Genomic DNA, 26,435 nt, shown 5'->3' with positions numbered 1-26,435 from the left:
GGGGGGGGGGGGGCGCGGGGAGTCAACTAGAATTCTGTACCTGCCAAAAATATGTTTCAAATATGAAGGTAAGATAAAAGCACTTTGGAAGTGTAACTACTAAAGGAATCCATCACCTGCAGACCTGTACTGCAAGAAATGTTAAAGGACATCTTCAGACACAAAGAAAATGACAGAAGGTGAAAATCTGCATCTACACAAAGCAATGAAGAACATCAGAACTGGTAACAACAGGGGTAACTCTATTTTTTTTTAAGTCTCTTTAGGAGATATCTGACAGCTTAATCAAAATAACATTATCTTGGGGTGCCTGGGTGGTGCAGTCAGTTGGGCATCTGACTCTTGGTTTCAGCTCAAGTTGTGATCTCAGGGTCATGAGATCAAGCCCTGTGTTGGGCTCCAGGCTCAGTACAGAGTCTGCTTGAGACTTTCTCTTCCTCTCCCTCTGCCTCTCCACCCACCATGTGCTTGCTCTCTCTCTCAAATAAACAAATCTTTAAAAAAATAACAATACTTTATGGCATTTATAACACATGTAAAAGTCAAACGCATGAGAGCAATAGCACAAATTCCAGGAGAGGAAAAATGGAAGGAAACAAAAGCACATTTTTATTATATATGAAATTATAATATCACTGGAAGGTAGACTGTGATAAAAAAAGATGTATACTATAAACCCTAAAGCAACCAATAAAATAACAAAGCAGTTATAGGTAATAATCCAAAAAGGAGATAAAATGGAATCATAAAAAATATTCAATCTAAAAGAATGCAAGAAAAGGAAACAAAGAACAAAGAGGATAAAAAAAAAAAAAAGGAAAATTTAATCACATTAAATATACATGTCCTAAACACTCCCATTACAAAAGCAGAGATTGTCAGGTTAGCTTTTAAAAAGCGAAACCACTGCCTACAAAAAACATACATTAAATATAAAGACACAAAGAGTTAAAATAAAAGGATGGACTAAGATATACCATGCTTAAACTAGTCAGAAGAAAGCTGCAGTGGATACATTAATATAAGACAAAGTAGATTTCAGAATTAAACACAGGATTTCTCTGTTAGAGTCAAAAGTATCTTTATCAGGATCTTTCTCTGATCAAAGTTACAAAGTTCTATATAACCACTAGAGCACTTAACACAGCCTCTCTATGATGGGGAATACTCAATGATGTGTACCAACTACAGTCCAGAGAACAGACATGTTACCGTTGATATACAGTTTTAGTTCTGTGCTAAAAAGGGTTAACACAGCTGTCTTGAGACTACTCTCCCTAGAAAGGCCTGTCTGCACAGCTGGTCCCTGCGAACCTGAATTTTGGGAGGGTTGCCATGACTCCCTCAGTGTAAAGAGCAGTTTACTGTGCCTATACTAACTGTGCAAACAATGTGACTTCCCTTCTGGTGTGTGCTAGGCAAAGGGTGCCTATGTGACTAGCCACCAGCAAAGACCTTGAGCTTCTCAGGGCAGGAGCATCACACACATACTGCTACATTTTCACTGCAAAGACAAGAGGGTGCTCTGTGTAACCCCTCATAGGAGGGTGAACACCTAAGGAAGGCTGTATGTGAATTCCTCCAGACCCTGTCAATATTTTTCTTCCACTGAGATCCTTCCATTATATATCCTCACTATATCACGGCAGTAAATCTTAGCCACAATTACAACTTTATGGTGCATGACATTAGTTTTCCTAGTGATTCTCCAATGTGAAGGCATTCTCATGGATCCCCAGCAAACATAGAATTCAGATCTGTGAATGTTTGCCCTTCCTCTTAAAAAACTATAGGGCAAAATGAAGAATACATAACTTGATGCTTTCTTTACACTTACGTTACTAGGATTATATAAAAAATAACAGTATTGGACATCATATTGATAAAATAGGTGCCTGCAAATCACCTTACATAAAGATGCAGTCCAGTATTTAAATAATCTTATATAAACCTACTCCCAGTTGCTTAGAGGATGGGTGTGGAGAGACTTCCACCATATACTGTTTAAAAAAAAATGTTTTTTTTTTACCAAAATTACATTACATTGCTTATCTACATTCCCAATGCGTACTGCCACCCACCTCATGATAGAGAAGCTATTTTTGTTCTTTTTGCAATCTACAAAAAGAACCAAAAATATAAAAAACTTACGACTCTTCTCACAGAACTAAGTTGGTTTTATACAAAACACCTGACCGAAAATCAGTATAATACAATGGAATTTCAATATGGAGTTGTGGCAGGAGGTGAGGGAGAAAACATAAGAAATTATCAATTCTAAGTAGGGAGATAATATTATTAATTTTTAATGTTTTATTTATAGAGTAATACACTGAACATCTGATTCAGAACTAGTCAAAAGAACAGAAGTATGTGTTGGAAGTTTACTGGTAATATCTTTTGGAGGGCAATGAGCAGAGTGCAGGAAATGCGGGCTTCAGGTAAATAAATAATCAAACATCTGTAGCATTCAGAATCAAACTATTCCATCAATAATATCCAAATTATCCAGATCTCCAAGATGCTGGTAGCACCCCAGGGCTCCAAAGAGGAATTTAAAAGAAAAACACCGGGCGCCTGGGTGGCTCAGATGGTTAAGCGTCTGCCTTCAGCTCAGGTCATGATCCCGGGGTCCTGGGATCGAGCCCCACATCGGGCTCCTGGCTCAGCGAGGAGCCTGCTTCTTCCTCTCCCTCTGCCTCTCTCCCTGCTCATGCTTTCTCTCTCTCTCTCTCTCTGTATCTCTGTGTCTCAAATGAATAAATAAAAAAAAAAAAAAAAGATTTAAAAGAAAAACACCATTACCTTTCCTGAAACATAGGTTCACAGTATAGCATATTCTTCATTCTAGCAAAAGATAAAGGTCCCCCTGGAAAAACTGAAAACAATCTGAAGGAAATTACAGAAAAACTAAACAATGTGATATAGAATGCCATTTAAAAACTGAGGAAATCAGGGGCACCTGGATGGCTCAGTCGTTAAGCATCTGCCTCCAGCTCAGGTCATGGTCCCAGGGTCCTGGGATCGAGCCCTGCGTCGGGCTCCCTGCTCTGCGGGAAGCCTGCTTCTCCCTCTCCCACTCCCCCTGCTTGTGTTCCCTCTCTCGCTGTGCCTCTCTCTGTCAAATAAATAAATAAAATCTTAAAAAAAAAAAAACAACTGAGGAAATCATAAGGGACTCAGGCCTCAGCTCAGTACCCTATGTGTCCTCCCCACCTTCTTGAATAATTCAGAAAGAAAATAAATAAATAAAACCAAAAACTGAATTATATTAAATGTTAATTTTTAAATAGGAATAATAATATTAATTAAACCAGAATCTCTCAACCTCAGCAAGATTGGCTAGGTCTTTGCCATGGGAAGCTGGCCTGCATGCGGCTGGGGCTTCAGCGGCAGCCATTAGGTGTGGGTAAACACTTCCCGCTCAGTTCAGCTAACTGCCCTTCCTTGGTAGATTTCATTCATGCATACATTTATCCGATCAATAACTCGCTTGTGTTCCAGGTACTTTGCTAAGCACTGGAGATAAAATGATAAACCAAAACAGATATTATCCATGTGCTCATGGTGCGTACAGCCCTGGGGGGGGGCAACTGAAATTAATAAAAGACTCACACCAACAGTGTAAACTTACAAATGTTGGTAAAGTGTCATAAAGGAGAGATACATATTCCAGTAAGAATATATAATAATGATGCAGGCTCAAATACTTCTTATTAAAAGATACCGATAATCAAAAAGTTTACAGAGCACTACAACCCCTCCATCTGACCTTTGTATCTTGTTCTCCTCTGTCTTCTTAGGTTGAAAGGCCTGATTCTAACGAGTTTATTTCACTATCCGTCATGAGTTAAAAACAAATGATTCTAACAAAAATAAGATCTAAACAGAAATCGTGCATCATTTCTAAAACTGTTTTTCAATCCCAACCAAAATTATCAAAATGTAGTTAAATTTTCACCTTCCATAATCAAGTATTAATTTTTTTATTTTTAACAAATGGGTTTGAAACATACTAAAACTCTTCAGAGTATTTTTTTTTTAAGATTTTTTATTTATTTATTTGAGAGAGAATGAGAAAAAGCACTTGAGAGGGGGGAGGGTCAAAGGGAGAAGCAGACCCCCCGCTGAGCAGGGAGCCTGATGTGGGACTCAATCCTGGGACTCCAGGATCATGACCTGAGCCGAGACAGTTGCCCAACCAACTGAGCCACCCAGGCGCCCACTTCAGAATATTTTAAACAGAACAGAAAATTCTGTGTCCAAAATTTTTTGACAAATGTGAGAATTTTTGTTTTTTACAAACTTTCATTGTTTGTAAAACAATTTTACTGCTATTCTAGTGATAAAATATCAAACAGAAATTGTTCCAAACATCCATTTTCAAAATGCTCAACCCCCAGCACATGTTCCTTTGAAGTCATTACATTCTCATTGCTGAAATGTCACCTTTATCTTGAAGAGGCAGATGAAATGTTTATTTTCTTTGAGGTAGGTATCATAATACATTCAGAAATAAAGGTCAACAAATTTAGAACATCTGTCTTTTGGTAAAATAAAAATGTATTCCAAGTTCAACAGCACTTCTACATAATTTGACCCATAGAGAACATTTTGAGATAGCAAAGATTTTCATTGTCATTGCTCTCCACCCCACATCACTTAGGTAGAATTGTAAAGCTTTACTCTATTTTAGAGGTTTCTTTGACAATTATGTATTCATACATTTTTATAAAATTAACTACATTAGTGACCTCCATTAACACTCTGGCACTTTGGATCTTTCCTGTAACTATGAGTGATTCCATGAATGACCTCTAGTGCTATTCATTTAGGCTACAAATAATCTATTGAGGAATAACCAAAACAGAAAAAGATCCTTGGCAGTATCACTCTAATAAGGAAAGATTAACAAGATCATTAAGTAATTATATACTATGTTAGATGGCAACAAGTTCAAAGGAGAAAACCACAGAACAGGGATGTTATTTGAGGCTGAGACCCTTGAAACTCTCAATAGGGAGCCGAGCAAAGCCCTAGCTGACAAGGCAACTCTTGAATAAACTCCTAAAGGACATGAGGAAGCAAGCCATCACATATCCAAGAAGAATATTCAACAGAGAGGGAACCGGAAGTGCCAAGGCCCTGAGGGAAGAGATGTCCAGCGCATTTGAGGAAGAGGAAGGGAGCTGGTATGGTTGAGGGAAGCAAATGAGGGGCAGAGTCATAGTGAGTGAGTGACATCTTAGAAGTACTTATGGGGTTGGTGAAGATCACGAAGAGCCCTGTCAGGTAGTGAGCACTGTTTTTTTTTTTTTTCCCTCTCTTTCTCTGAATGAAACAGGAAGTCCAGTACTGAAGTGTGGTAGGTAGAAGAGTGGTATGACTGACTTACGCTATTCATTCATTCATTCATTCATTCATTCATATCAGTATGGACTCATGTGTACTTACTTTATTCTGTGAAAGAAAACCCAATACTGTATTTTTTGTTGTGGCTCAAATTGGTCTAGCTCTTAGGAGCTCCTTCAGGTTGGCTCCTGTGTGTCTTCAACAAGTCTTCACCTTTCTGAGCACTTCCCTACTTTCTGGCACCTCAGGTTGTATTTTCCCCGTACCATGAACTACTTCTCAAGGAACCCGGTTCCTTTTATTGGCGAATAGTGGTTAGGAACCAAGATCTGGGCACCAGGTGTGTTCACAGCTACTGAGGGTCACTATGTCTAGGCCTTCACAGAGGACAGAACTAGGAATTATATGAAAGCATACTGCCTCATGTGTATACACACATCTACACATCTATATTTCTGTATCTGTCTACATAAATATTAAGAACTGTGAGTTTATACTGATACTTCTGATTCCATTTCAACACAAAATTCATTTTAGCTTTTCCTTATTTGTAGCTCCTTTCTCCAACACTGAAAAACCTAGTTCTCATTATCAACCATATATTTAACTAATTTGTTCACTTACAGTATACACATAAAGTAGTTTCAGAATTGCAAACCCATATCCTTGTGAGAAACACATTTACTCACTGGATTACAGCACATACATGCTGTGCTTTTTGTCCTTTGCTTTCCGGCTAACCAGTCAAGATACTGTTTGCCAGTTACTCAGGTTAGTTCTTTTCTTCCCTATTCCCTTTACTGTGAATTCTGATATTCCTTTTTGGATTCCCCCATATCCTAGATAGTTGTAATTGATTATTTAGGGGGTATGTGAAACACTCCTATGGTTCTAAGAGTCAGAGGAGCTATACAAAGAGAGATATCTCAGAGTGTCTGTCACACCTCACCCATACTACATCAGACCCTTTCCCATTTCTTCTCCACCTCTTTCCTACTCACCTGCCATAGGTAACCAATCTCTTCAGTTTCTTGTTTATCCTTCCTGTATTTCTTTTCCAAAATGACCATATGCACATATATTTTCTTATATTTCATCCTTTCTTACATAAAAGAATGCACATCATAAATGGTCTTTTGTACTCTTTTTTCACTTAAAAATACATGTTGGAACCAACTTCACATCATTTCACAGAGATACTCCTCACTGTATTTTTACACACACAATATTCCACCGTACGAACCATACCATAGTTTATTCAATCATTCTATTATGCGGTTCCAGTATTTTGCAAGTTAAACAATGCTGCAATTATACTTTTAATACCACAAGTATTTTGCATTATTGGAGGCATATTTTCAGGGCAGAATCCTAGAAAGGTCAAAATTAGTAGTTTTTAGATATCACCAAATTGTTCTCCAGAAGATCTATACCAATTTGCATCCTATCAGCAAGGAATAAAAAAGAGTGCCTATTTCCCCACAGATTTATTAACAAATGTGTTGTTATGGGTTTGAATTTCTGTCAGTGAGACAAACTCTTCTAGGAACAAGCAAATGAGAAAAGTTCTAGCTAAGTCCTGTGCCTATTTGATAATGGAGAAAACCAAAAGACAAAACAAACAAAAAACTGTAGAAATGGCAACAGAAGACTGGCGCTACCCTAAGTCTGGACTGACTTAACTGAGTGAAGATGTGATGGTTTGACGATGTGCCAACAGTCGCCCTGGGGCCCCACCGCTCCATCTACACGGGCTCCTCTTCCACCACTCCTGCCCACTCCGTACCAATGCCTCCATAAAGATATGGAGTGCAGGTCTCCCATGGCCCTTGATTCCTCTGCCAGCAGTAGGGCACAGACTTCGTCTCTAAATCCCATTTAAATACTTATCAGTAAGTATCTAAAACACAAAGATGGTATCTTCTATCCAAAAAGGACAGGGGGAGGCAAGCTTTTAACTACCGTCTTAGTGAACAGAGCTAGGAAATAGATGTATACATACTAACTCACATGTATACACACATCTATATTTCTGTATTTGTATAAATATTAAAAACCAGGAGTTTACATGGATTCCCTGATTCCAAACACCACAAAGTTCATTTTAGCCTTTGTTCATTGCCTTTCCTATAATATTTTTCACTTCCACAAAATAATCTAACACTACTTCTGAAGTAGTCTGTGACAAAAAGGGTGCTCACTGATCTATCACAGTCTTGATCTGGCCATCTAAGTATGTCCAGATTGCAGAATTTATTACTACGCATTATACTGTTCACAATTTCATTACATAAGCATTTCAATGTAATGTCACATTTCCAAAACAAGCACTCTAATTTGACTAAGCTTGAGGTGGGAGTTACTCATCCATGAAATTTAGGTCATTTTAATAATCTGAGTAAAGCTAATATTATACCAATTGAATAATTATTTGAATCTAAGTCCCTATCTTGACTACACTTTGAAAAGTTTTACCTATACTCCATCTGCTAAAGCCCACATAATTTCTACGATCAAATTCCATTTTTAACATTCCTTTGGAAAGGCTGTTTCACGTCTCTCAAATATAACTGTCAAAAATCAAAGGGAATTTGTAGGCAACTAGCAATTTCACTTCATAGGGTTTGTTTCCTTTATAGATGGAAGGTAAATGTTGCATTTATTTTTGTGCTCGTTTCAAAATCACATGCAAATCTCAGTGAAAACTTTAAAAGACAGTAGACTGTGTACATGGTATTACTTTGGGATGGGGCCAAAAAGATGAACTGAACTGCCAACTTGACTGTAAAGAAAGATCTGGATCAATTTTTAAAACAACTAACAGAGCTAACGCACATTGTGGACTAAAGACCTGTCAAATGCTGTCTCTTAATGTTAAATCTTAATCGAATCGTTTTGTCTTAAAGAGTAACCACACAGATATATAAATATAGTTAGAAATTCTCATTTCTAAAATTTTTAACTTCTGATTTAAATGTAAAATATTTGTTTTTAAGATCTACATTTATTGCACAGCTTAATATATATATTCTACTGGTATGCACAAACTACGCTTGGATATAAAATTAAAAATTCCTATTTTAAGGGTTTTTACATTATAGTAATCATTTAATAAACAATTCTTGCAAGTGAACCTTCATGTTGACTAGAGTAAATGTTACGAAACTGTGGCTTAATTAAATATTTGTTACTTCTACTTACTTCTGTGCTCCCTGAGACAACAGCTTTGTCCACGTTCACTAATGATGGTTCCTCCATCTGGCACACTCCCAGTGACCACTCCACACAACGGTGATGGGCCCAACAAGTGCCTAAAATGGTTGAAGTGAAAAGAAGCAAATGAATAAACATGAAGCATATTAATGCTAATAAGATGTAAAGCCCCCAAACTAACTCTGACATGTAGACACACAATGGCACCCTGTATTTGTGATCACACTAAAGCAGTCAGCCCTTCCCAAATGTATCATCTGGGAACTTGTTAGAAATGCAAAATATCAGAGTGCCTGGGTGGCTCAGTCAGTTAAGCATCTGACTCTTGATTTTGGCTCAGGTCATGACCTCAGGGTCCCAGGATCAAGCCCCGCATCAGGCTCTGTGCTCAGCAGGGAGTCTGCTTGAGGATTCTCTCTCCCCCTCTCCCTCTCTCTCTGGCCCTCCCTCCGTGCTCTCGCGCACACTCGTGCTCTCTCTCTCTCAAATATTTAAAAAATTTAAAAAAAAATGCAAAATATCATATCACAACCAAGACCCACTGAATCAAAAAGTTTTGTAGTGGCGCCCAGAAATCTATGTTTTAACAAGCCCTCTAGGTGATTCTGATGCACACAAGTTTGACAATCACTGAAGGAGTGATTATTTCAACAAAAAATGAGTTCTTAGTCATTTTATTTAAATATTACTATATTTTATTTGGTATCTTTACATAAAAAATAAAGGACATTATATAATACTTTATGACAAAAAGGATGAATGGCAAATAAGCTACATATATACCTCCAGTCTGCTTCATCCCACACCAAGAGCCCACATCAATCACTAAAAACAGTTCAGTCTTTCAATTCTCTACCACACAACACTTGAACCACTATCAATCAATATGTAGTTCAACTGAAATTAACTCAAAATCCCAAAAGCACCATATCATGATTATGGGTTATAAGATAGCCACACGGCTAAGATCTACTGTCTTTCACCCTGCATTAAATAGACCCAGGGCGCCTGGGTGGCTCAGTTGGTTAGGCGACTGCCTTCGGCTCAGGTCATGATCCTGGAGTCCCGGGATCGAGTCCCGCATCAGGCTCCCTGCTCAGCAGGGAGTCTGCTTCTCCCTCTGAACCTCCCCCATCTCATGCTCTCTCCTCTGTCTCATTCTCTCTCTCAAATAAATAAATAAAATCTTTAAAAAAAAAAAATAGACCCAGACATCCAAGTTCCCCAACTTCTCACAGTTCCTTTTAAAAATTTTCTTTCCTCAATTATCAAACCTCCATGGCCCTACTGTCTACATAAGAATAAACACAAAGATTTATAAAAGCATCCAGCTCAGCACTGGCCCTGTGCAGATGCTAAATAAATTACATATACATAATGAGACAATTTATTTTACCTAAGCAAGCATACTTAAACAATGACATTTTTTACAATGTGATCATAATTATTTCTAGATAAAAGGTAATTACTATTAAGTTGATAACTCACTAAAATTAAAATGTCTACAGAATCATCAAAAACTAATGATGTAATGTATGGTGATTAACATAATAAAATAAAAATAAATAAATAAAAAATGTCTACAGAATCAAGAGATAGTTATCCACTGAAGACCAGCTCCTACCTGTAGGATCAAATAAGGCTTGGATATCAATAGCATCTGGAAGGCCAACCAGACTGAGTTCATCCCATAATTTACCAGCCTGATCATCTGAAGTGGTCTGCGTGCTTACACTTACACAAGATACTGTATTCTGCAGAGGAGACCGTTCTCTGGAAAAAAAAAATAAAACAGATGTGAAAGTGGTAACAAGTAGATAATTATTTTGTTTATAACAACTTAATATAATGTATTGCCAAATCAATTTTAATTTATTAGGCATAAACTGTCATAAAACAACTTGTAGAATACAACTGTTATTATTCATAGTGTAATATAAAACTGGGTTGCTATATTTTATCATGTAAGCAACAACTAAAAAGAAAGTACCAAATCCATAAGGAAGTGTTAAAAATTACAGTTACAAATTTATTTTGCCATTCTATAATTTTTTTAATGACACTCTAATATTCTAATCAGGAACTATATTTTATCACATAAAATAAATATTCCCTTCAGCCTTACTTAAATGCTTATGAAACATAACTGGATCAGAAATTTTAATTCGCTTTATTGTGAGGACTAGCACAACGGAGCTGGCAGTTAATGTTATGTAAAGAAAGGTTATTTCCCAGGGGAAATGAAAACCCAACACAAAGTGTGAAGAGGGAGGTAGTGGGAGCAGACGTGTCAGCTGGAGCTTTCTTACAGGCCTCTCAACAAATCTCGACAGCTGGTCTGTGGCATGATGTTGCAAGTACTCTCTAGTAAGACTTTACCTCACAAGTCAGAAGTAAAATGCAAAACCAAAATAGCTACTAGTGGCGTGGGGAATAAAGAAGACAATGGAACAGTAAAAACAGCAGTATAGAAATGAACACTGAATAATAAAGCATACAACACATGGGCGATTTCAGACTTTCAAAGCCTTCAAACTTCAGCTACTAATTGAGTAAACATTAAATATGGGAAATCAGATGACTGGCACTAAAACTTTAATCTTCTCCTGATATCATAGTATTTAACCTGATCATAATTCTGGATTAAATCACTATTGAATATAGATCATAACTCACTGCACTTCTGTATGCTGGATATTTATCATGATTCCTATTAAGAGAAAATCAGCACAATGACCAGGGTACTAAACTTTTTTATACCTGGAATCATTGAAAGAAAAAAAGTATTAACATATTTCAATAAGTACATTTAAATATCAAACCATATAAAAATAACCAGTATTTTTTATGTTCAGCATTAGAAATGCATAGACTCACTTTTTTAGCATGCTATTCTAACTTTAAATTCTCATTCTTATAAATGCCCCCAATATAATGAGAACAAACTCTTTCCGATAAATATGATCTCCATTCCTACAAATAGATTCTTCATTACTAATCATTGTTCTTTTATTGGGAGGGGGGAAAAAGACGAACAGTTCATCTATAAAGATTAATGTACTGTTCTAAGATATTTCCTTTGTACCAGTATTTGATGGGGGAGATGGGTATAAAAACTAATGAAATGACTAATCAGTCTATTACTAACCAATTCCTAACCACTAGCTTAATCATATTTCACCTTTAGGTTCTGCAACCAGTTTTTATGGATATACCATATCAGTAAGATGCTGATGTCAACCCTAAGGATGACAGCAGCCCAACTTAGGAAAGACCATCAGGAGAAGACAGCTGAAACACATACCCCCAAAATTTAAGTCTAAAACAAAAGAGAAAAAGAACCCCCAATTACATATTCTTACAATTTAATGCCATCAAGAGAGAAAAATTCTTTTTAAAACCTCCTTTTCATATTAAAAACAAAAACTAGCTTATGTGGTTTCTATTCATCAGTAATATATTTTATAACTATTTAAAATCATTACCAAATTGTCTACCCCTAAATGAATTCCAAATTTTATAAATGTGTTTTATTCCTAAAGTCCATTAACTGTCTTGTTATCATTACTTAATACATTGGTAAACACTAAGTGTATATAAAGACTAAACCAAGGATCCTTTTTACATACTTATCTTAGCCCACAAAAGTTTTCACCAAAAATTAACTCAGCTTATAAAATAAGTAAACGAAGCCCAACTGTATTTCCCAGAATAAATGTTTATGTAATTGCCATTATTCAAAGGCAGAACATGAGGATATGAGATATAAGCTGGTTCGGTCCATTAGATTTGCTAATTACTGATGGACATTACAAGTTTGCTAGACTTTTGATGTATTTTATTAGGATGTGAGCACTCAGTTGATTCCAAAAGGAAAAGCTCTTCTGTATGATCTAGCTCTGGCCTTTCAAACATCAAGACACTAAACATAGGACTTCTAAACTTCCTTAAGCTGTTCCACCTTAAATTTTTTAAAAGATTCTTTCTTGTTATTGTTTCATTTCCTACTTCAGGTCTTCAAGGCATTGGCAGCAGTCCAAAAGAAGGAGCCAATCACTTAAGGACAACACAACAATGCCTTAGTACCTAAATTTGGATAGAAGCCAGATAAGCACTTGGATGATTACATCATCACCCTCAAGGGGCAGAGCTGGTTGGCCTTCCAAGCTAAATTAATTTTACACTTTCTCATGGACTACAGAAACTTCTACTCCCTTAACTACCAGAGCCAAATCCACATATTAAGATAGCCTTTAAACAAAACTTAGCAACATACAAAAAAAAAATTTTTTAACTCCAAAATTAAACATATCAGAGAGAAGTTTTAGGTAACTATAATGTTGATGAATACAGACACACACGTATAGATAGTTATACAAATACTTTAGTAAATTATTTCATTAAAAAAGAAAAGAGCTTCTTCTTTAACTTTAGAAAGGGCATTCTGAGCATATAATTACTTAGAAAGTTAACCCTGTATTATAACAGATTATGGGACAGCTCAATATTCTCTGAACCATAAAAATAACTTAAATGACAAATTAAGAACATGGGTAAAGGAAAAAAAAAAAGAACATGGGTAGAGAAAACCATCTTGGTTTTCTCATTCTGTTAGGTTATATTCTTACAATCAAAAACTTATTCAAAGAACGAAAGAAAGACTTCACTCATCTATTTTACCTTCCTTCCATAAACTCCTTCTAGGTTTATGTTATGTTCTTTAAAGATTTCTTCTAAAGGTTAACTTTTGTGATCACACTGATTTTAATATACGATTAAGATAACACACTTTTTTACACAAGAAATTTTGAGAAATGGAGTGTTTTATGGTGGTAATGGTGAGGCATAAAGCATCCTACGAATGTTGAAAAACATGAGAAATGATTCAGTAACAACCCCATTTATCTATTCGCTGAGATGAAAATACATTATAGATAGCCTTACTGCAGTCCAACCATTTATTCAAAATTGCTTACTTTCTCTGTCCTCTTTGTTTTCGTGGTGCTGAGTTTTGTATTTTCTCACAGGTTCCATTGCTGTTGTCATCAATGTCCTTCTTGCTAGAAGGCTGGCTTTTCCACGGCAACATAAACCCAGGCGTTACTCTAAATTGTTTTAAGTCTCCTTGTCCTAAGGAACTTTTTTCACCACAGTAACAAAAAGCGCAGAGCTGTTCACTGGTTGAAATGAAAAGAAAGAAAGACAGAGAAGGAGAAAGTAGTTTTATTCAACTATTTGTAAAGTGACAGACCATAGGTACTTGTGCTTTAAAATTAAATATTACGACGTTAGCGCAAGCTAAGCTTGAGTATGTATAGGCTATAAGAACAATTAAGTTTAATAATCAATTATACATTAGCAATTCATAGCATGACTTTTTAAAGTAGACCTACCAAATCAAAAAATTCCAGCTTGTACTTAGAAAAACAATTTTATTTTAATCTAATTCAAGAAAAATGGAAGTAATAAAGAAGAATAAAGAAGGTAAAGCTAAGGCTGGGAAAGAGGGAAGAGTTTAATGGCCACTGGACAACATACCAGCTGGAAAACCTGTGATGACAAAGTTTTATTGAAGCACCTGATGGACCATTCTTTATGCATGACACAGATACAAAACACACGCGAACATAGAGACATAAAAATGTAGATTTAAGGGCTTACTGGGGTAAGTAGTCAGTGATGAGGGGTGTGTGTGAAAGAGTTCAAAAGGAGTGGAAAAGGGATAAATAGGGCACAGGCGATTTTAGGGCAGTGAAACTATTTCCTATGATACACTGTAATGACAAATGCATGACATCAGGCATTTGTCAAGACTGATAGAACTATATAAGATAAAGAATGAACCCTAATGTAAACTATGGTGTTTAGTTATTAGTAATGTATCAATACCAGTTTATCAATTGTAACAAATGTACCACACTAAGGCACAATGCTAATAAAGGGGAAACTCAGGGAAGGAGGGCAGGCTGGGAATGGGAACTCTGTACCATCTGCTCAATTTTTCTGAAAACGTAAATTTATTCTAAACAATAACATCTACTAACTACAATAAAATTAAAAAGTTAAAAGACAAAAACAATATATGCTTATGGAATAGATGCTTAATAAGGGACCTTAGAAAGAACAGAATTCAAAGACTGCTCCTTGAAAGGAGAACCCTCTTGCACTGTTGGTAGGAATGTAAACTGGTGCAGCCACTGTGGAAAACAGTAGGGAGGGTCCTCAAAAAGTAAAAAATAGAACTATTCTATGATCCAGCAATCACACTCCTGGGTATTTACCCGAATACAAAAACACAAACTCAAAGGTACGCGTGCACTCCCTACGTTTACTGCGGCATTATTTACAATAGCCACGATATGGACACAGCCCAAGTGTCCGCTGACTGATGAATGGATAAGATGTGGTATACATACAATGGAATATTAACCATAAAAAAGAATGAAATCTTCCCATCTGCAACAACATGGATGGAGCTAGAGACTACTATGCTAAGCGAAATAAGTCAGAGAAAGACAAATACAATATGATTTCACTCGTGTGGAATTTTGTTGTTGTTTTGGGGGCTTTTTTGTTTTTTAAAGATCACGTACATCTTTGACTTTTTATTACAGAAACTTTTGAACAAAGATATAAAAGTAGAATAATAGTTCACAAATGCTCATGAACCCATCAATCAGCTTTACCTGTTAGCAGTATTTTGTTTTTCTCATTTTATCCATCCACCCCTTATTTTATTTTTATTTATGATGGAGTATTTTATTTTATTCCAGTTTTTGTTTAAATTCCCGTTAGTTAACAAACAGTGCAGTTAATTAGTTTCAGGTGCAGAAACTAGTGATTCTTCACTTCCGTACAACACCGGGTGCTCATCAGGACAAGTGCCCTCCTTATAATCCCCGTCACCTATTTCATCCATTCCCCAGAAACACACCTCCCCTGCGTAACCCTCAGTTTGTTCTCTAGAGTTAGGAGTCTGTTTCTTGGTTTGCATCACTCTCTTTTACTTTTTCTTTTCCTTTTGCTGATATGTGGAATTTAAGAAACAAAACAGAAGAACAATGGCGGGGGGAGCAGCAAAACAGAAAACAGATTCTTAACTACAGAGAACACACTGCTGGTTGGGAGAGGGGAGGTGGGTGGGAGGACGGGAGAAACAGGTGATGGGGATTAAGGAGTGCACTTGTTGTGGGGTGCCTGGGTGGCTCAGTCGTTAGCGGCTGCCTTCGGCTCAGGTCATGATCCCAGGGTCCTGGGATCGTGCCCCACATCGGGCTCCCTGCTTGGCAGGAAGCCTGCTTCTCCCTCTCCCACTCCCCCTGCATGTGTTCCCTCTCTCGCTGTGTCTCTCTCTGTCAATAAATAAATAAAATCTTTTTAAAAAAAAAAAAGGAGTGCACTTGTTGTGATGAGCGCTGGGTGATGTGTGGAAGTGTTGAATCACTATTGTACACCTGAAACTAACATTACACTGTATTTTTTTTTTAAGATTTTATTTATTTGACAGAGACACAGCGAGAGCAGGAACACAAGCAGGGGGAGCGGGAGAGGGAGAAGCAGGCTTCCCGCCGAGCAGGGAGTCTGATGTGGGGCTCGATCCCAGGACCCTGGGATCATGACCTGAACCGAAGGTAGCCGCCCAACAACTGAGCCACCCGGGTGCCCCACATTACACTGTATTTTAACGAACTGGAATTTAAATAAAAACTTAAAAAAAATACCAGAATAAAGAAAAACAGTATTTCTTAGCTTTAAAAAAAATATTTCATTCATTATGGATTTTTCTGCATTGATGTTAAATTTTTTAAAATATTGTTTTAGGTGCATCTGCGTAGCTCAGTCAGTTAAGCGTCTGACTCTTGATTTCAGCTCCGGTCATGATCTCAGGGTCATGTGAGATTGGGCTCTGCACTCAGTGGGAAGTCTGCTTGAGATTCTGGCTTTCCCTCTGCCCCTCCCTCTACTCTCAAGTAAATAAAATCTTTAAAAAAACAAATTGTTTTAAAGTATTACTTAAACTTTTGTCACCATAAAAATGAAAAAATATTTAAAAATTATAATAAAGAGAATAAAAGGACTGCTCCTCTTGGATATATTTTCTCTTCATGACATATTTACAGCTGCTGCACCCAAACCTTACTTCTCAGGCACTGAAGTTTGCACCATAACCTCATACTATCTACTCCATGAACTTTCATAATGTCTTACATTACAGGTGATAAACTATAATATTTTTAGGGAATTTTTTTTTATCAAGTTAAATTAAAATTGTGTCCCTCAACTAATTACCTATTTACGTTTTTCAATTTCATGATAAACTGTGTTGTCCACTGAAATAGACGGAAAGACACACATATACATACACACACTTAAATGTGGTCTACTTTTAGAAAAATAAGGTCGAAAGGAAAAAAAAAATGGTTCTTGTAATCCGTGTTCTCATTGCAACTCTCATACATCATTAGTGAGAACGCAAAACAGCAGGGCCACACATGGAAGACACGTTGGCGTTTTCAAATTACCTTTCTCCTAGCCTACGTATTTATCTAAGTGAAATAAAAACCCTATGTTCACACCAAAACCTGTGAGTGAATATTTATACCAATGGTATTCATAATTGCCCAAAACTGGAAACTACCCAAATATTCCTAAACTAGGAAATGGATAAACTGTGGTAGGAGCCTCCATAAAAAAGAATCCTGTTCGGCAATAAAAAGGAGGCAACTACTGATACATACAATAACACAGATGAGTAAAAAGGCCAGAAAAAGAGTAAAAAAGGCTTTAGCTAAGTAAAAAAGGCCAAAATCAAAAGAACACATACTCTACAATTCCATTTCTATGTTATTGCAAAGGCAAAACGACAGGGACCTACAGAAGACAAGCAGCTGCCAAGGGTGGAAGCTGGAGTCAGGGTTGGCAACAAACAGGCTTCAGGGGCTTTTTCAGTATGATGGGCTGTTCTTCATCTCGTGGTAGTAGTGGTTATGTCATTGTATACAACTGTCAACTCACGAAATGGGTGAATTTCACTGTATATAAATTAAACCTCAATTTTTAAAACTGGGGGGGAAATTAGAGGGTCAAGACATGGGAAACAGAAATAAGGAAGAATGTAATCTAAAATAACTACAGCATGAGGGCGCCTGGGTGGCCCAGTGGGTTAAGCATCTGTCTTCAGCTCAGATCATGATCCCAGAGTCCTGGGATCAAGTCCTGCATCAGGATCCCTGCTCAGTGGGGAGCCTGCTTCTCCTTCTCCTCCCTGCTCGTATTCTCTCTCAGTATCTCTGTTGCTCTCTCTCTCAAATAAATTAAAAAATCTAAAAAAAAAATAAAATAACTATAGCATGAGATGCTAGATGAGAGATGCAAAGAGATGAAAATATGATAAAGCACTTACACTGTTAAGACTAAGAAACCAATTGGAATGGTAAGTTTGAATTCTTTCAAAATTAAATTCAATAGGGTAAAGAGATGAGGTTTGACTTTTAAGGGAAACTATCTTAAAAAACAAAATATAATGTATAATCAATAGAAAATAATTATCAATCCAACAGAAAACAGAAAAAAGTACTGCCCTCACAGAACTCACATGATATTGATAATTAAAGAATCAAATGAACTGTTGAGAAATAACAAGTGCTACTAAGAAAAATAAAGCAGTGGGGACCCCTGGGTGGCTCAGCTGGTTAAGCATCTGCCTTCAGCTCAGATCATGTTCCCAGGGTCCTGGGATCGAGTCTCACATCAGGCTTCCTGCTCAGCGGGGAGTCTACTTCTCTCTCTCCCTCTGCCCCTCCCCACTGCTCATGCTCATGTTCTGTCTCTCAAATAAATAAATAAAACCTTTAAAAAAAAAAAAGAAGAAGAAGAAGAAAAGAAAAAGAAAGCAGGATTAATGGGTAAAGTCTGTTGGGGATTGTTTTATTTTTCAGCCTACTCTTTTGAGAATTTTCAAACCTTCCGCAAAGTGGGAAACAAACCATGTATGGATGAGGTATCTAGTATACACCTCCAAATGGAGATGTCAAACAGACGGATAGGAAAGTCTGCAGTTCGGAGAAAAGTCAGTCCTGGAAATATAAATATGGGGTTCATCAGCACACAGACAGAACTTAGCCATCACACTGAATGAGCATTCCCAGAGAGCGAGTAGAGATAAAAGTATGCATGCTGAAGACTCCACTGAGGACCCAACATTTTAAAAGCAGGGAGTCTCTGCAAAAGCGAGCAAAAAATCAGGAGGCAGGGGTGTCAAAAGCAAAAGAAAAAAAACATTTCAAGAAGATGGGAGTATTCAACTGATAAATGATTTTATAGTTTTATTCATGTCTTTCAAATAAGGTCTAAAAAACTCCAAGACTTCAAAGCTGAAGTATACACAGATAGGTTATAATGTCCTCTATTTCTTTTTTTAAAGAATGAAGAAAGAGTAAGGAACAAGAGTATAAAAGTTTACAGGTAAATATCAAAAATCAATCCTTACACTAAAAGCTTGGAGTTATTTCTTTGGCTAGGACTAGCGTGCTGGTGATTCTCTGTTCTGGTCTGCGGAGGATAACATGCTAGTCTACTGGTCTGTTCTACAATCACCTAAGCCCACAGACACTTTACCCCAACAACACACAGAGGCATCAGCCATAAATCTAAAACTATTGAATAATAAAATCCCATCCACATTTACATACCAAGCTTGTACTCTCTGAATTCTCTCTATAGCAGCTCCCCACCTGTCACTAATCCCCAATCCAGCTGCATTCATTCTCTAACCTGATTTTGGCTTCTACACCAACAGAGACCAGGGAGCTCGCAGATTCCTCAGACACAGAACGCTGAAGGACTGGGATCGGCCGTTTGCTGTTGTCCACTTCTGCTTCAGCATCTTCTTCTGCAGACTGTTCTTTGATTTCTGCTTAATAGTGAACAAGAGGATTAAAAAAGTCATTTTCGCATTTAAATCAATCCTTGGTGAATTTATCTGTAAAGCATACATGGCATGGGAAGAAGATTCAAAGAGCAATGGCAGCACTTCACTAATACAGGAAAAGTTTATGTATGTAATGGCATGGTTTATATTTACTGTCTACTGCAACATGATCACTGAAATAATGTGAAACATAGCACACTTTTTTGTGTGCACCTTACAACTGACTCAGTGGAGTTTCATCTTAGTAATAACTGTTAAGAACTTTATTTGTAGGATTATAGCAGTCCATCTACAGAACAAATGTATTTCAAAGTGACACACTTAAAAAAAGGTTCTTCACAATTTATAAATAAAATTATCATTCATTTAAAACAATCATTACAGCCTAATTAATAGCCATTCTAAAGGTAAATAATTGAAAAGAACACATCTTGACTCCATTGCCTTTTTCATTTACCCTCAAGACTCCAACCCCAAACACTTCACACATACTATCGTAGGAGGCAAGTTAACAAACACTATCACCCATAATATCATGTGTCTCTTTAAATAAAAACCATCTATCCACTCTTGGAGACTGCATCACCAGACATGAACAGGCGCTGTCCCTCCACCAGTGCTCCTGATGCAATCCCACGCTCCAATTGGTCCTTCTTTCCTAACCCGAAATTTACTTAGGCCTTTCCGCACCACCACCCCAAACCAAAGAAACAAATACCAAGCACTTATAGTCCTTCAAACTCCTCCTCTCTTTCTTTCCTTCTCCCAGTAAAATTCAGGAAATGGGACTTTGGAGGGGCCGCACTCCATTACCCTCCTAATGGGCATCCTCCCACTGCAATGCTGTTCTCCCCACCACGACCGACAGCAACAGAACTCACAATCCAGGGGTTCCTTGCAAGCCTTTCAACTTCCCAGAAATTCATCTGGCACCAAGGACAACCTCCTCCTCAATGAAAGGCTCTCCCACCTTCTATAAGCAGGAGATGTAATGGATTCCTACAGGCTTCAGAATCATCAAGGCTCTCAAGTACCAGTTCTACCAGCTATTGTCTATACAATTTATATAAAGTCATCTCCCAAATTCTCCACATCTCACCTGCAAAACCAAAACGCTACCATGTATCTCACGTGGTTGCTAACGAAAATTAAATGACCTAATATCTGTCTCTTCATCTGGTTTCTTTTCGACCTCTACATGTGGGAATAGCCCTTAGGATGTCCTTATTTGCTCTTTCTTCTTGAAGAACTTAATGATTATCCAGGTTTCAACGGTCTCCTCTGGACTTCCAGGTCATCAGCTGACACCTGCAGGCCTGGCTCCTCTCTTGAGTTTGAGACCACACTTTAACTGCATTCTGGACATATCCAGCAGTTGAACACTAAATTCCACACCAATTTTGATCTCACATCTCTCAGATCAGCTCTTCAATCTGACTTTCCTATTTTTATAACTATCAAAGTCTCCTAAATTCATAAGGAAGTTTAGGTAAGTGTTTTGACAAATAACTTTGAGAACTATTAATTGTTCAGTTAGAAAAACTACAAATAATGATAAGTCTTGTCAAATCATGAAATGAATGATGAAATAAAGCATCAAACATGCTTCAGACAGTTTTGGTTCTATTTAAAATAACATTGTTCTGGGCGCCTGGGTGGCTCAGGTGGTTAAGCGACTGCCTTTGGCTCAGGTCATGATCCTGGAGTCCCAGGATCGAGTCCCACATCCGGCTCCCTGCTCAGCAGGGAGTCTGCTTCTCCCTCTGACCCTGCCCCCTCTCATGCTCTCTCTTCTCTCTCATTCTCTCTCTCAAATAAATAAATAAAATATTTAAAAAATAAAATAACACTGTTCTGGGGCGCCTGGGTGGCTCAGTAGTTAAGCGTCTGCCTTTGGCTCAGGTCATGATCCCAGGGTCCTGGGATTGAGCCCCACTTCCGGCTCCCTGCTCAGCAGGAAGCCTGCTTCTCCCTCTCCCACTCCTCCTGCTTGTGTTTCCTCTCTCGCTATGTCTCTCTGTCAAATAAATAAAATCTTAAAAAAAAAAAATAATTGTTCTTTCTTAAATTGAAATAGTAAAGTTGACCATAAATCAAGTGCTTCTGGGCCGATCAATCATGTTGTCTGTCCTGTCTACCCCTAGCCACAAAACTGAGAGAGTACCTAGAATCAAATCTACAAAGTATATTTGTATCAAAGGATTATAAAAAGATTTGCAAACTTTACTACATTAAAATACTAAACTTCTATATAACAAAAGATATCATGAACAAAATGAAAAAGTACATCATAGGTTGAAAGAAAATACATGTGATTTGTATCCACAAATAGGCATTCAAATCTAGAATATGTAAAGAACTTTGCATCATGAAAGATGAACAAGGCACATTACCCTACAGAAAAATGGACAGAGGATTTCTTTTACACCCAAATTTCAAAGGGCACATAACTTCTTAGCTACTATTTCTCAACCTTCTTTGTAGCTAATTGTGGCAAATTCTCACCAATACAGTATGACCAAAAGTGACCGTGCAATTTCTACGTCACCTAACAGGCAGGGATTTGCTCTAGACTAAATTATGTTCCCTCTTTCCTATGGACAGGAACACAGACACATCAGCAACCCAGATGCAATGCTGCCGATGAGAACAACACTCTCATGAAGGGCAGAAGAACAAGATGAAAGGAGTCTAGGTCCATAAACAACCACAGGGAGCAAAGATGCCTGAACCTCTCACTTTCAGAAATTCTGCATGAAAAAAAAATTAATTTGTTTTATTTACGCCACTGCTGTATTTTGGGGTCTCTGTTTACAGCATTTTAGCCCATGCCCCAATTAACACAAGAGTGGGGAAATGCAGTAACAAACACTTAAAATGTGGGTTGGTGATCAGGCAATGAGAACAGTGATACTAGAGTTTGGAAACCAACTGACCCTTTTTATGCTGTATCAAAATATTTGGTAGATCTGTGACCTGCAATAACTTGGAAAGCAGACCAGGTGCCTCCAGAGCCTATAGGTCTAGGGAAAGCATGTGGAAAGACCCAAAAGTTATTTTGTGTTGCCTGCCCTCTATGTGCTTTTATAACCAAAGACAGAAAGTAACATGGTTCCACGAGACAGAGTCCTCTGCCTATTATATTCAAAATACTATAAAATGACCATATATAAAAATGCCTTTAAGGAAGCATTTCATTTCTACCCAGAGATGCCCTGAGCACATGTGGGATATGCTCTTTTTGTATGATTCCTATTACTAGGTAATAAGGAAGGGTAAGAGTCAAGATAAGAGGAGTAATAACAAGAGTACCTCAGAAGCTCATAGATCCTGAGCCACATGGACCAGAGTCATGTGCCATTATATTGCCCTGGGAGACTTTTCTCCTAAGGGCCAGCTAGCTCTCCTAGCCTCCATCCCTAAACTGCATTCCCTCCAACAGGGTGCAGCCTGTCTGCTCTCTGATATATGCTGCTATCTACCACGTATGGCCTCTCGTCAAAATTCTTCTCCAGGCAAACTAGCACAATCCCAACTACTTCCTTATTTTGCTCTCCTTCAGAAAGAAAATACAGAACACTTTCAGTATGTTTAGGAGCTTTTTTGTTGCTTATAACTAAGGGGAAACCAGTAGGTTTCAGTGTCAATCTCTCAGTGTCTGTTTGCTCTGTCTCTCTCTCCCTCTCCTTCTCTCAAATTAGATCAGAAAGAGATGGCAAGGTTAAACATAAATGGTTTTTTGGTTTTTTTGTTTTGTTTTGTTTTTTAATTTTATTTATTTATTTGAGAGAGAGAATGAGAGACAGCACAAGAGGGAAGAGGGCAGAGGGAGAAGCAGACCCCCTGCTGAGCAGGGAGCCCGATGTGGGACTCGATCCCCGGACTCCAGGATCATGACCTGAGTCGAAGGCAGTCGCTTAACCAACTGAGCCACCCAGGCGCCCTTAAACATAAATGTTAATGGTAGGCTGGTAGGTATTCAGGTACACAACCTTTAGAAATTAGGCTCCTTGCATTTCAGAGGAGCAAAAAACAGATTCAGACTAGAGGGAGTTTTTTTCCCCTAATGGGATCTGGAACTGGCCTGATCCACAAAGAGGATAATAGTAAGGCAGGCTTCACGAGTTCATCCTGTTCTCCTTTTGCTTCCAGCTATTACTGGGTCTGCCCCATGATCCTACCCTGGATCTGCTGAAGACACACTAGAGATTGATGGGTTTGGGCCGGGTTTTTGGTTTGGATTTTGTTGTTTTAGTCATTTGTTTTTTAAGGAATAAGGAGAAATAAAGAGGAATCTTATGACTGCTTCCTAGGGAGCAGTTCCAGCCACAAAACAGAAACAGGAAAAAGTATCCCTAAATATGTGAAACTATACATAAAGATCAAACCTATCTTTTTTAATTGTCACTCTTCGTTTAGTAGAAAAAATTAGATCTTACTATCTGTCAAACTCAAGCCAGGACAATTAAACTAATGTTTATGTCTCTCTCTTCTCCTGAAACAGATTGCTCTGGCTGAAAATGATGCCATCCAAATATCCAACCAGAGATATCAACCAGAAATGCTCTGGTGAAATGACTGTAAACTCAGTGACAACTGAAGGAAGAGTTCTGATGCCAGTACTTGCTTATCCACAGTTCACTACCAAAAATGCACTCTTGAACACCATCCTGGGCCTGTGCCAAAACCACAAAAGCTAGCCATTCAACTAGTAAAAGAGCCCAGGCTCGGCTACTTTGCAGAGTTTTTGCCTTTCATGGCATTCTATTCGTTCAAATGCCTAACAGTCTAAAACTATGAAATGGGAGTAAGCAGGCACTTTTTACATTTTAAAATTTTCCATGTTATATTTTTCTTTGATATAAAATATTTGGTGTATCTTTCTCCTTACTCTGAACTTGACCTAAAATAAAGGCAATGCTACTTGGTCACAAAATGTTTTAAAGTCAGAAGAGTCCACACTGACCACAGGGATGACAGAGAGAGGATTTTATCGGCAGCCCCTACCTGTGTGCAATCTTGAACCACTAGGTGGCATATGTGCAGAGGTAACAATCCTAAAGAACCCAATCATGTGTAAGGAAGTTCTGAGAGAACCTGGACGGCCTGTGTACTTCATTCAGTGGCATGGCCTAAGTGCTGTGCAAATCTCTGGGGATGCACCAGTAAATCAGATCCAACCCCTGCCCCTAAACAATGCCATTCCTCCCATGACTCTTACTTATAGTCCCAAACAGTTGCTTCTGTGAATGAATAGCAAAGGCTGTTTAGTCTGAGGTATTAGTTAAAATCAAAGGCTTGGAATCAAATGGTCCAGAATCTGCATTTGCAAGCCATGTGCCCTTGGCAAGTTAGCTCATCTCAATTTCAGTTCGTCAATCACTTAAAAGATAGCTAATACCACCTAGTATAAAACTCTCTTTAGGAGTAAAATAGATATTACACGTAAAGCACTCAGCCCAATGCCTTAAGTATATGGTAAGGGTAGGTATGTGGTTGCTATTCTGATTATCGACATTCACACATGATATTTTAACTATCTATTTACTTCCCCATCTAGTTAGGTATCACTAACTAAGATACCAAACTCTCGATGCCAGATCACACATGATTACATTATATTGTGGGAAGTAATAAGAATAAAGAGAACATTTATTTAGGCAGCTTCTGGCTCTCTGCTGAGAAGTTAATAAATCATTACTTTAGAATGATTTTTACCAAACAAAACTTTGAGTAACTGCTGTGTACCATATATTCTATTCAAATAGTAGCCAGTTTCTATAACAGAGTCAGGATTTCTATCCTCAATGGATCTAGTCAGGAGACAGTGAATAATAAATAATAATAGGATAGCACACTTGTCAGGATGGAGGTACAGGTGTGATGAGAGTCAATGGAAGAGGTGGGAGTACAGCTTAGAAAGGCTTCAAAAAGGCATTAAAAGCCAGCTAAAACTGAAAAGACAAATAGAGGTGTGCACCTAATAGTTCTCTCATTTAATTCTTCTCTTTTAAAAAACAACAGTAATATCTGACATATTATCCTCATTTACAAGGTAAGGAAACTAAAGTCAGGAAGTTAAACAACAAGCCAGAGATCACATAGCTAATATGAAGCAAAATGGGCTTCCAAGGCGCAGGGATGCTCACCCCTGCTCACTTAACTGCCGTGTGCTCCCGGCAGTCTCTCACGGAGCCCTGAGGTTTTACGAATAGATTAACGTTAAAGGGAAATGTTAATATTTTACTAGCACCATGTTACTGAGGAAGCATTTGTTGAATATGAAGAATATGAAATGAAAACTGAAAATACAGTGTATTTCTGTTTATTTTTAAAGCCGTGCTGAGTAAAATTATTGAGTAAAGAGAGCATTTACCTCCCAGCCAACTTCATGGAAATAATACATTCTGATTTTGGACAATTAGGAAATTATTTCCCTCAAAGGTTAAGTAATTCTCTGTATGTATCCTAAAAATATATGCAGTAAACTCACCGACCTGACAGAATAGACTGTCAATGTCAAAACTATTCCAGCGTCTACGTATGGCCTCCCTTACTGATACATAACACATTCTTTCAAAGCACCCTATCTTTGAATGAATTTTAAAGATTGTATTTATTTAGGGGCAACCTGGGTGGCTCAGTCAGTTAAGCATCCAACTCTTGGTTTAGGCTCAGGTCGTGATCTCAGGGTGCTGAGATCAAGCCCAGCATCAGGCTCTGCGCTCAGCATGGAGTCTGCCTGAGATTCATTTGCTTTCTCCCTCTACCCGCCCCCCACTCAAAAAATTAAAAAATAAAAAATTTTTAAAAATGTATTTACTTAATCAGGGGTTCTAGGATATTAGGAGGGAAAAATTTTTTACTAACCTTTGAAATTTAGAATCCTAAAAACTCATTTCATTATGAATATATGCACAAGTAGAGTGATAGAGCAACT

At 37.7% G+C, this 26,435-nt stretch overlaps 1 protein-coding gene across 14 annotated transcripts in view; it reads right to left on the bottom strand.

Moving 5' to 3' along the window:
* The window catches only part of KMT2C (lysine methyltransferase 2C), a 270,106-nt gene that overhangs the window by 154,387 nt on the left and 89,284 nt on the right, over positions 1 to 26,435 (bottom strand). For 12 of the 14 annotated variants that reach the window (XM_081799810.1, XM_081799816.1, XM_081799813.1 and 9 more), the window contains exons 3-6: positions 19,339 to 19,480; positions 13,542 to 13,742; positions 10,190 to 10,338; positions 8,554 to 8,663 (exon numbers count right to left, since the gene is read on the bottom strand). In XM_081799810.1, coding sequence (XP_081655936.1) covers positions 8,554 to 8,663; positions 10,190 to 10,338; positions 13,542 to 13,742; positions 19,339 to 19,480 — 602 coding nt within the window. The remainder of the gene's footprint in view (positions 1 to 8,553; positions 8,664 to 10,189; positions 10,339 to 13,541; positions 13,743 to 19,338; positions 19,481 to 26,435) is intronic. The other 2 variants (XM_081799811.1, XM_081799823.1) reach the window with 1 other exon arrangement.

The sequence above is a fragment of the Leptonychotes weddellii genome, chromosome 12 (assembly GCF_054177405.1).
Source record: "Leptonychotes weddellii isolate Sample4059 chromosome 12, ASM5417740v2, whole genome shotgun sequence".
Taxonomy (NCBI): Eukaryota; Metazoa; Chordata; class Mammalia; order Carnivora; family Phocidae; genus Leptonychotes; species Leptonychotes weddellii.
This window is presented reverse-complemented; position numbering and strand designations above follow the sequence as displayed.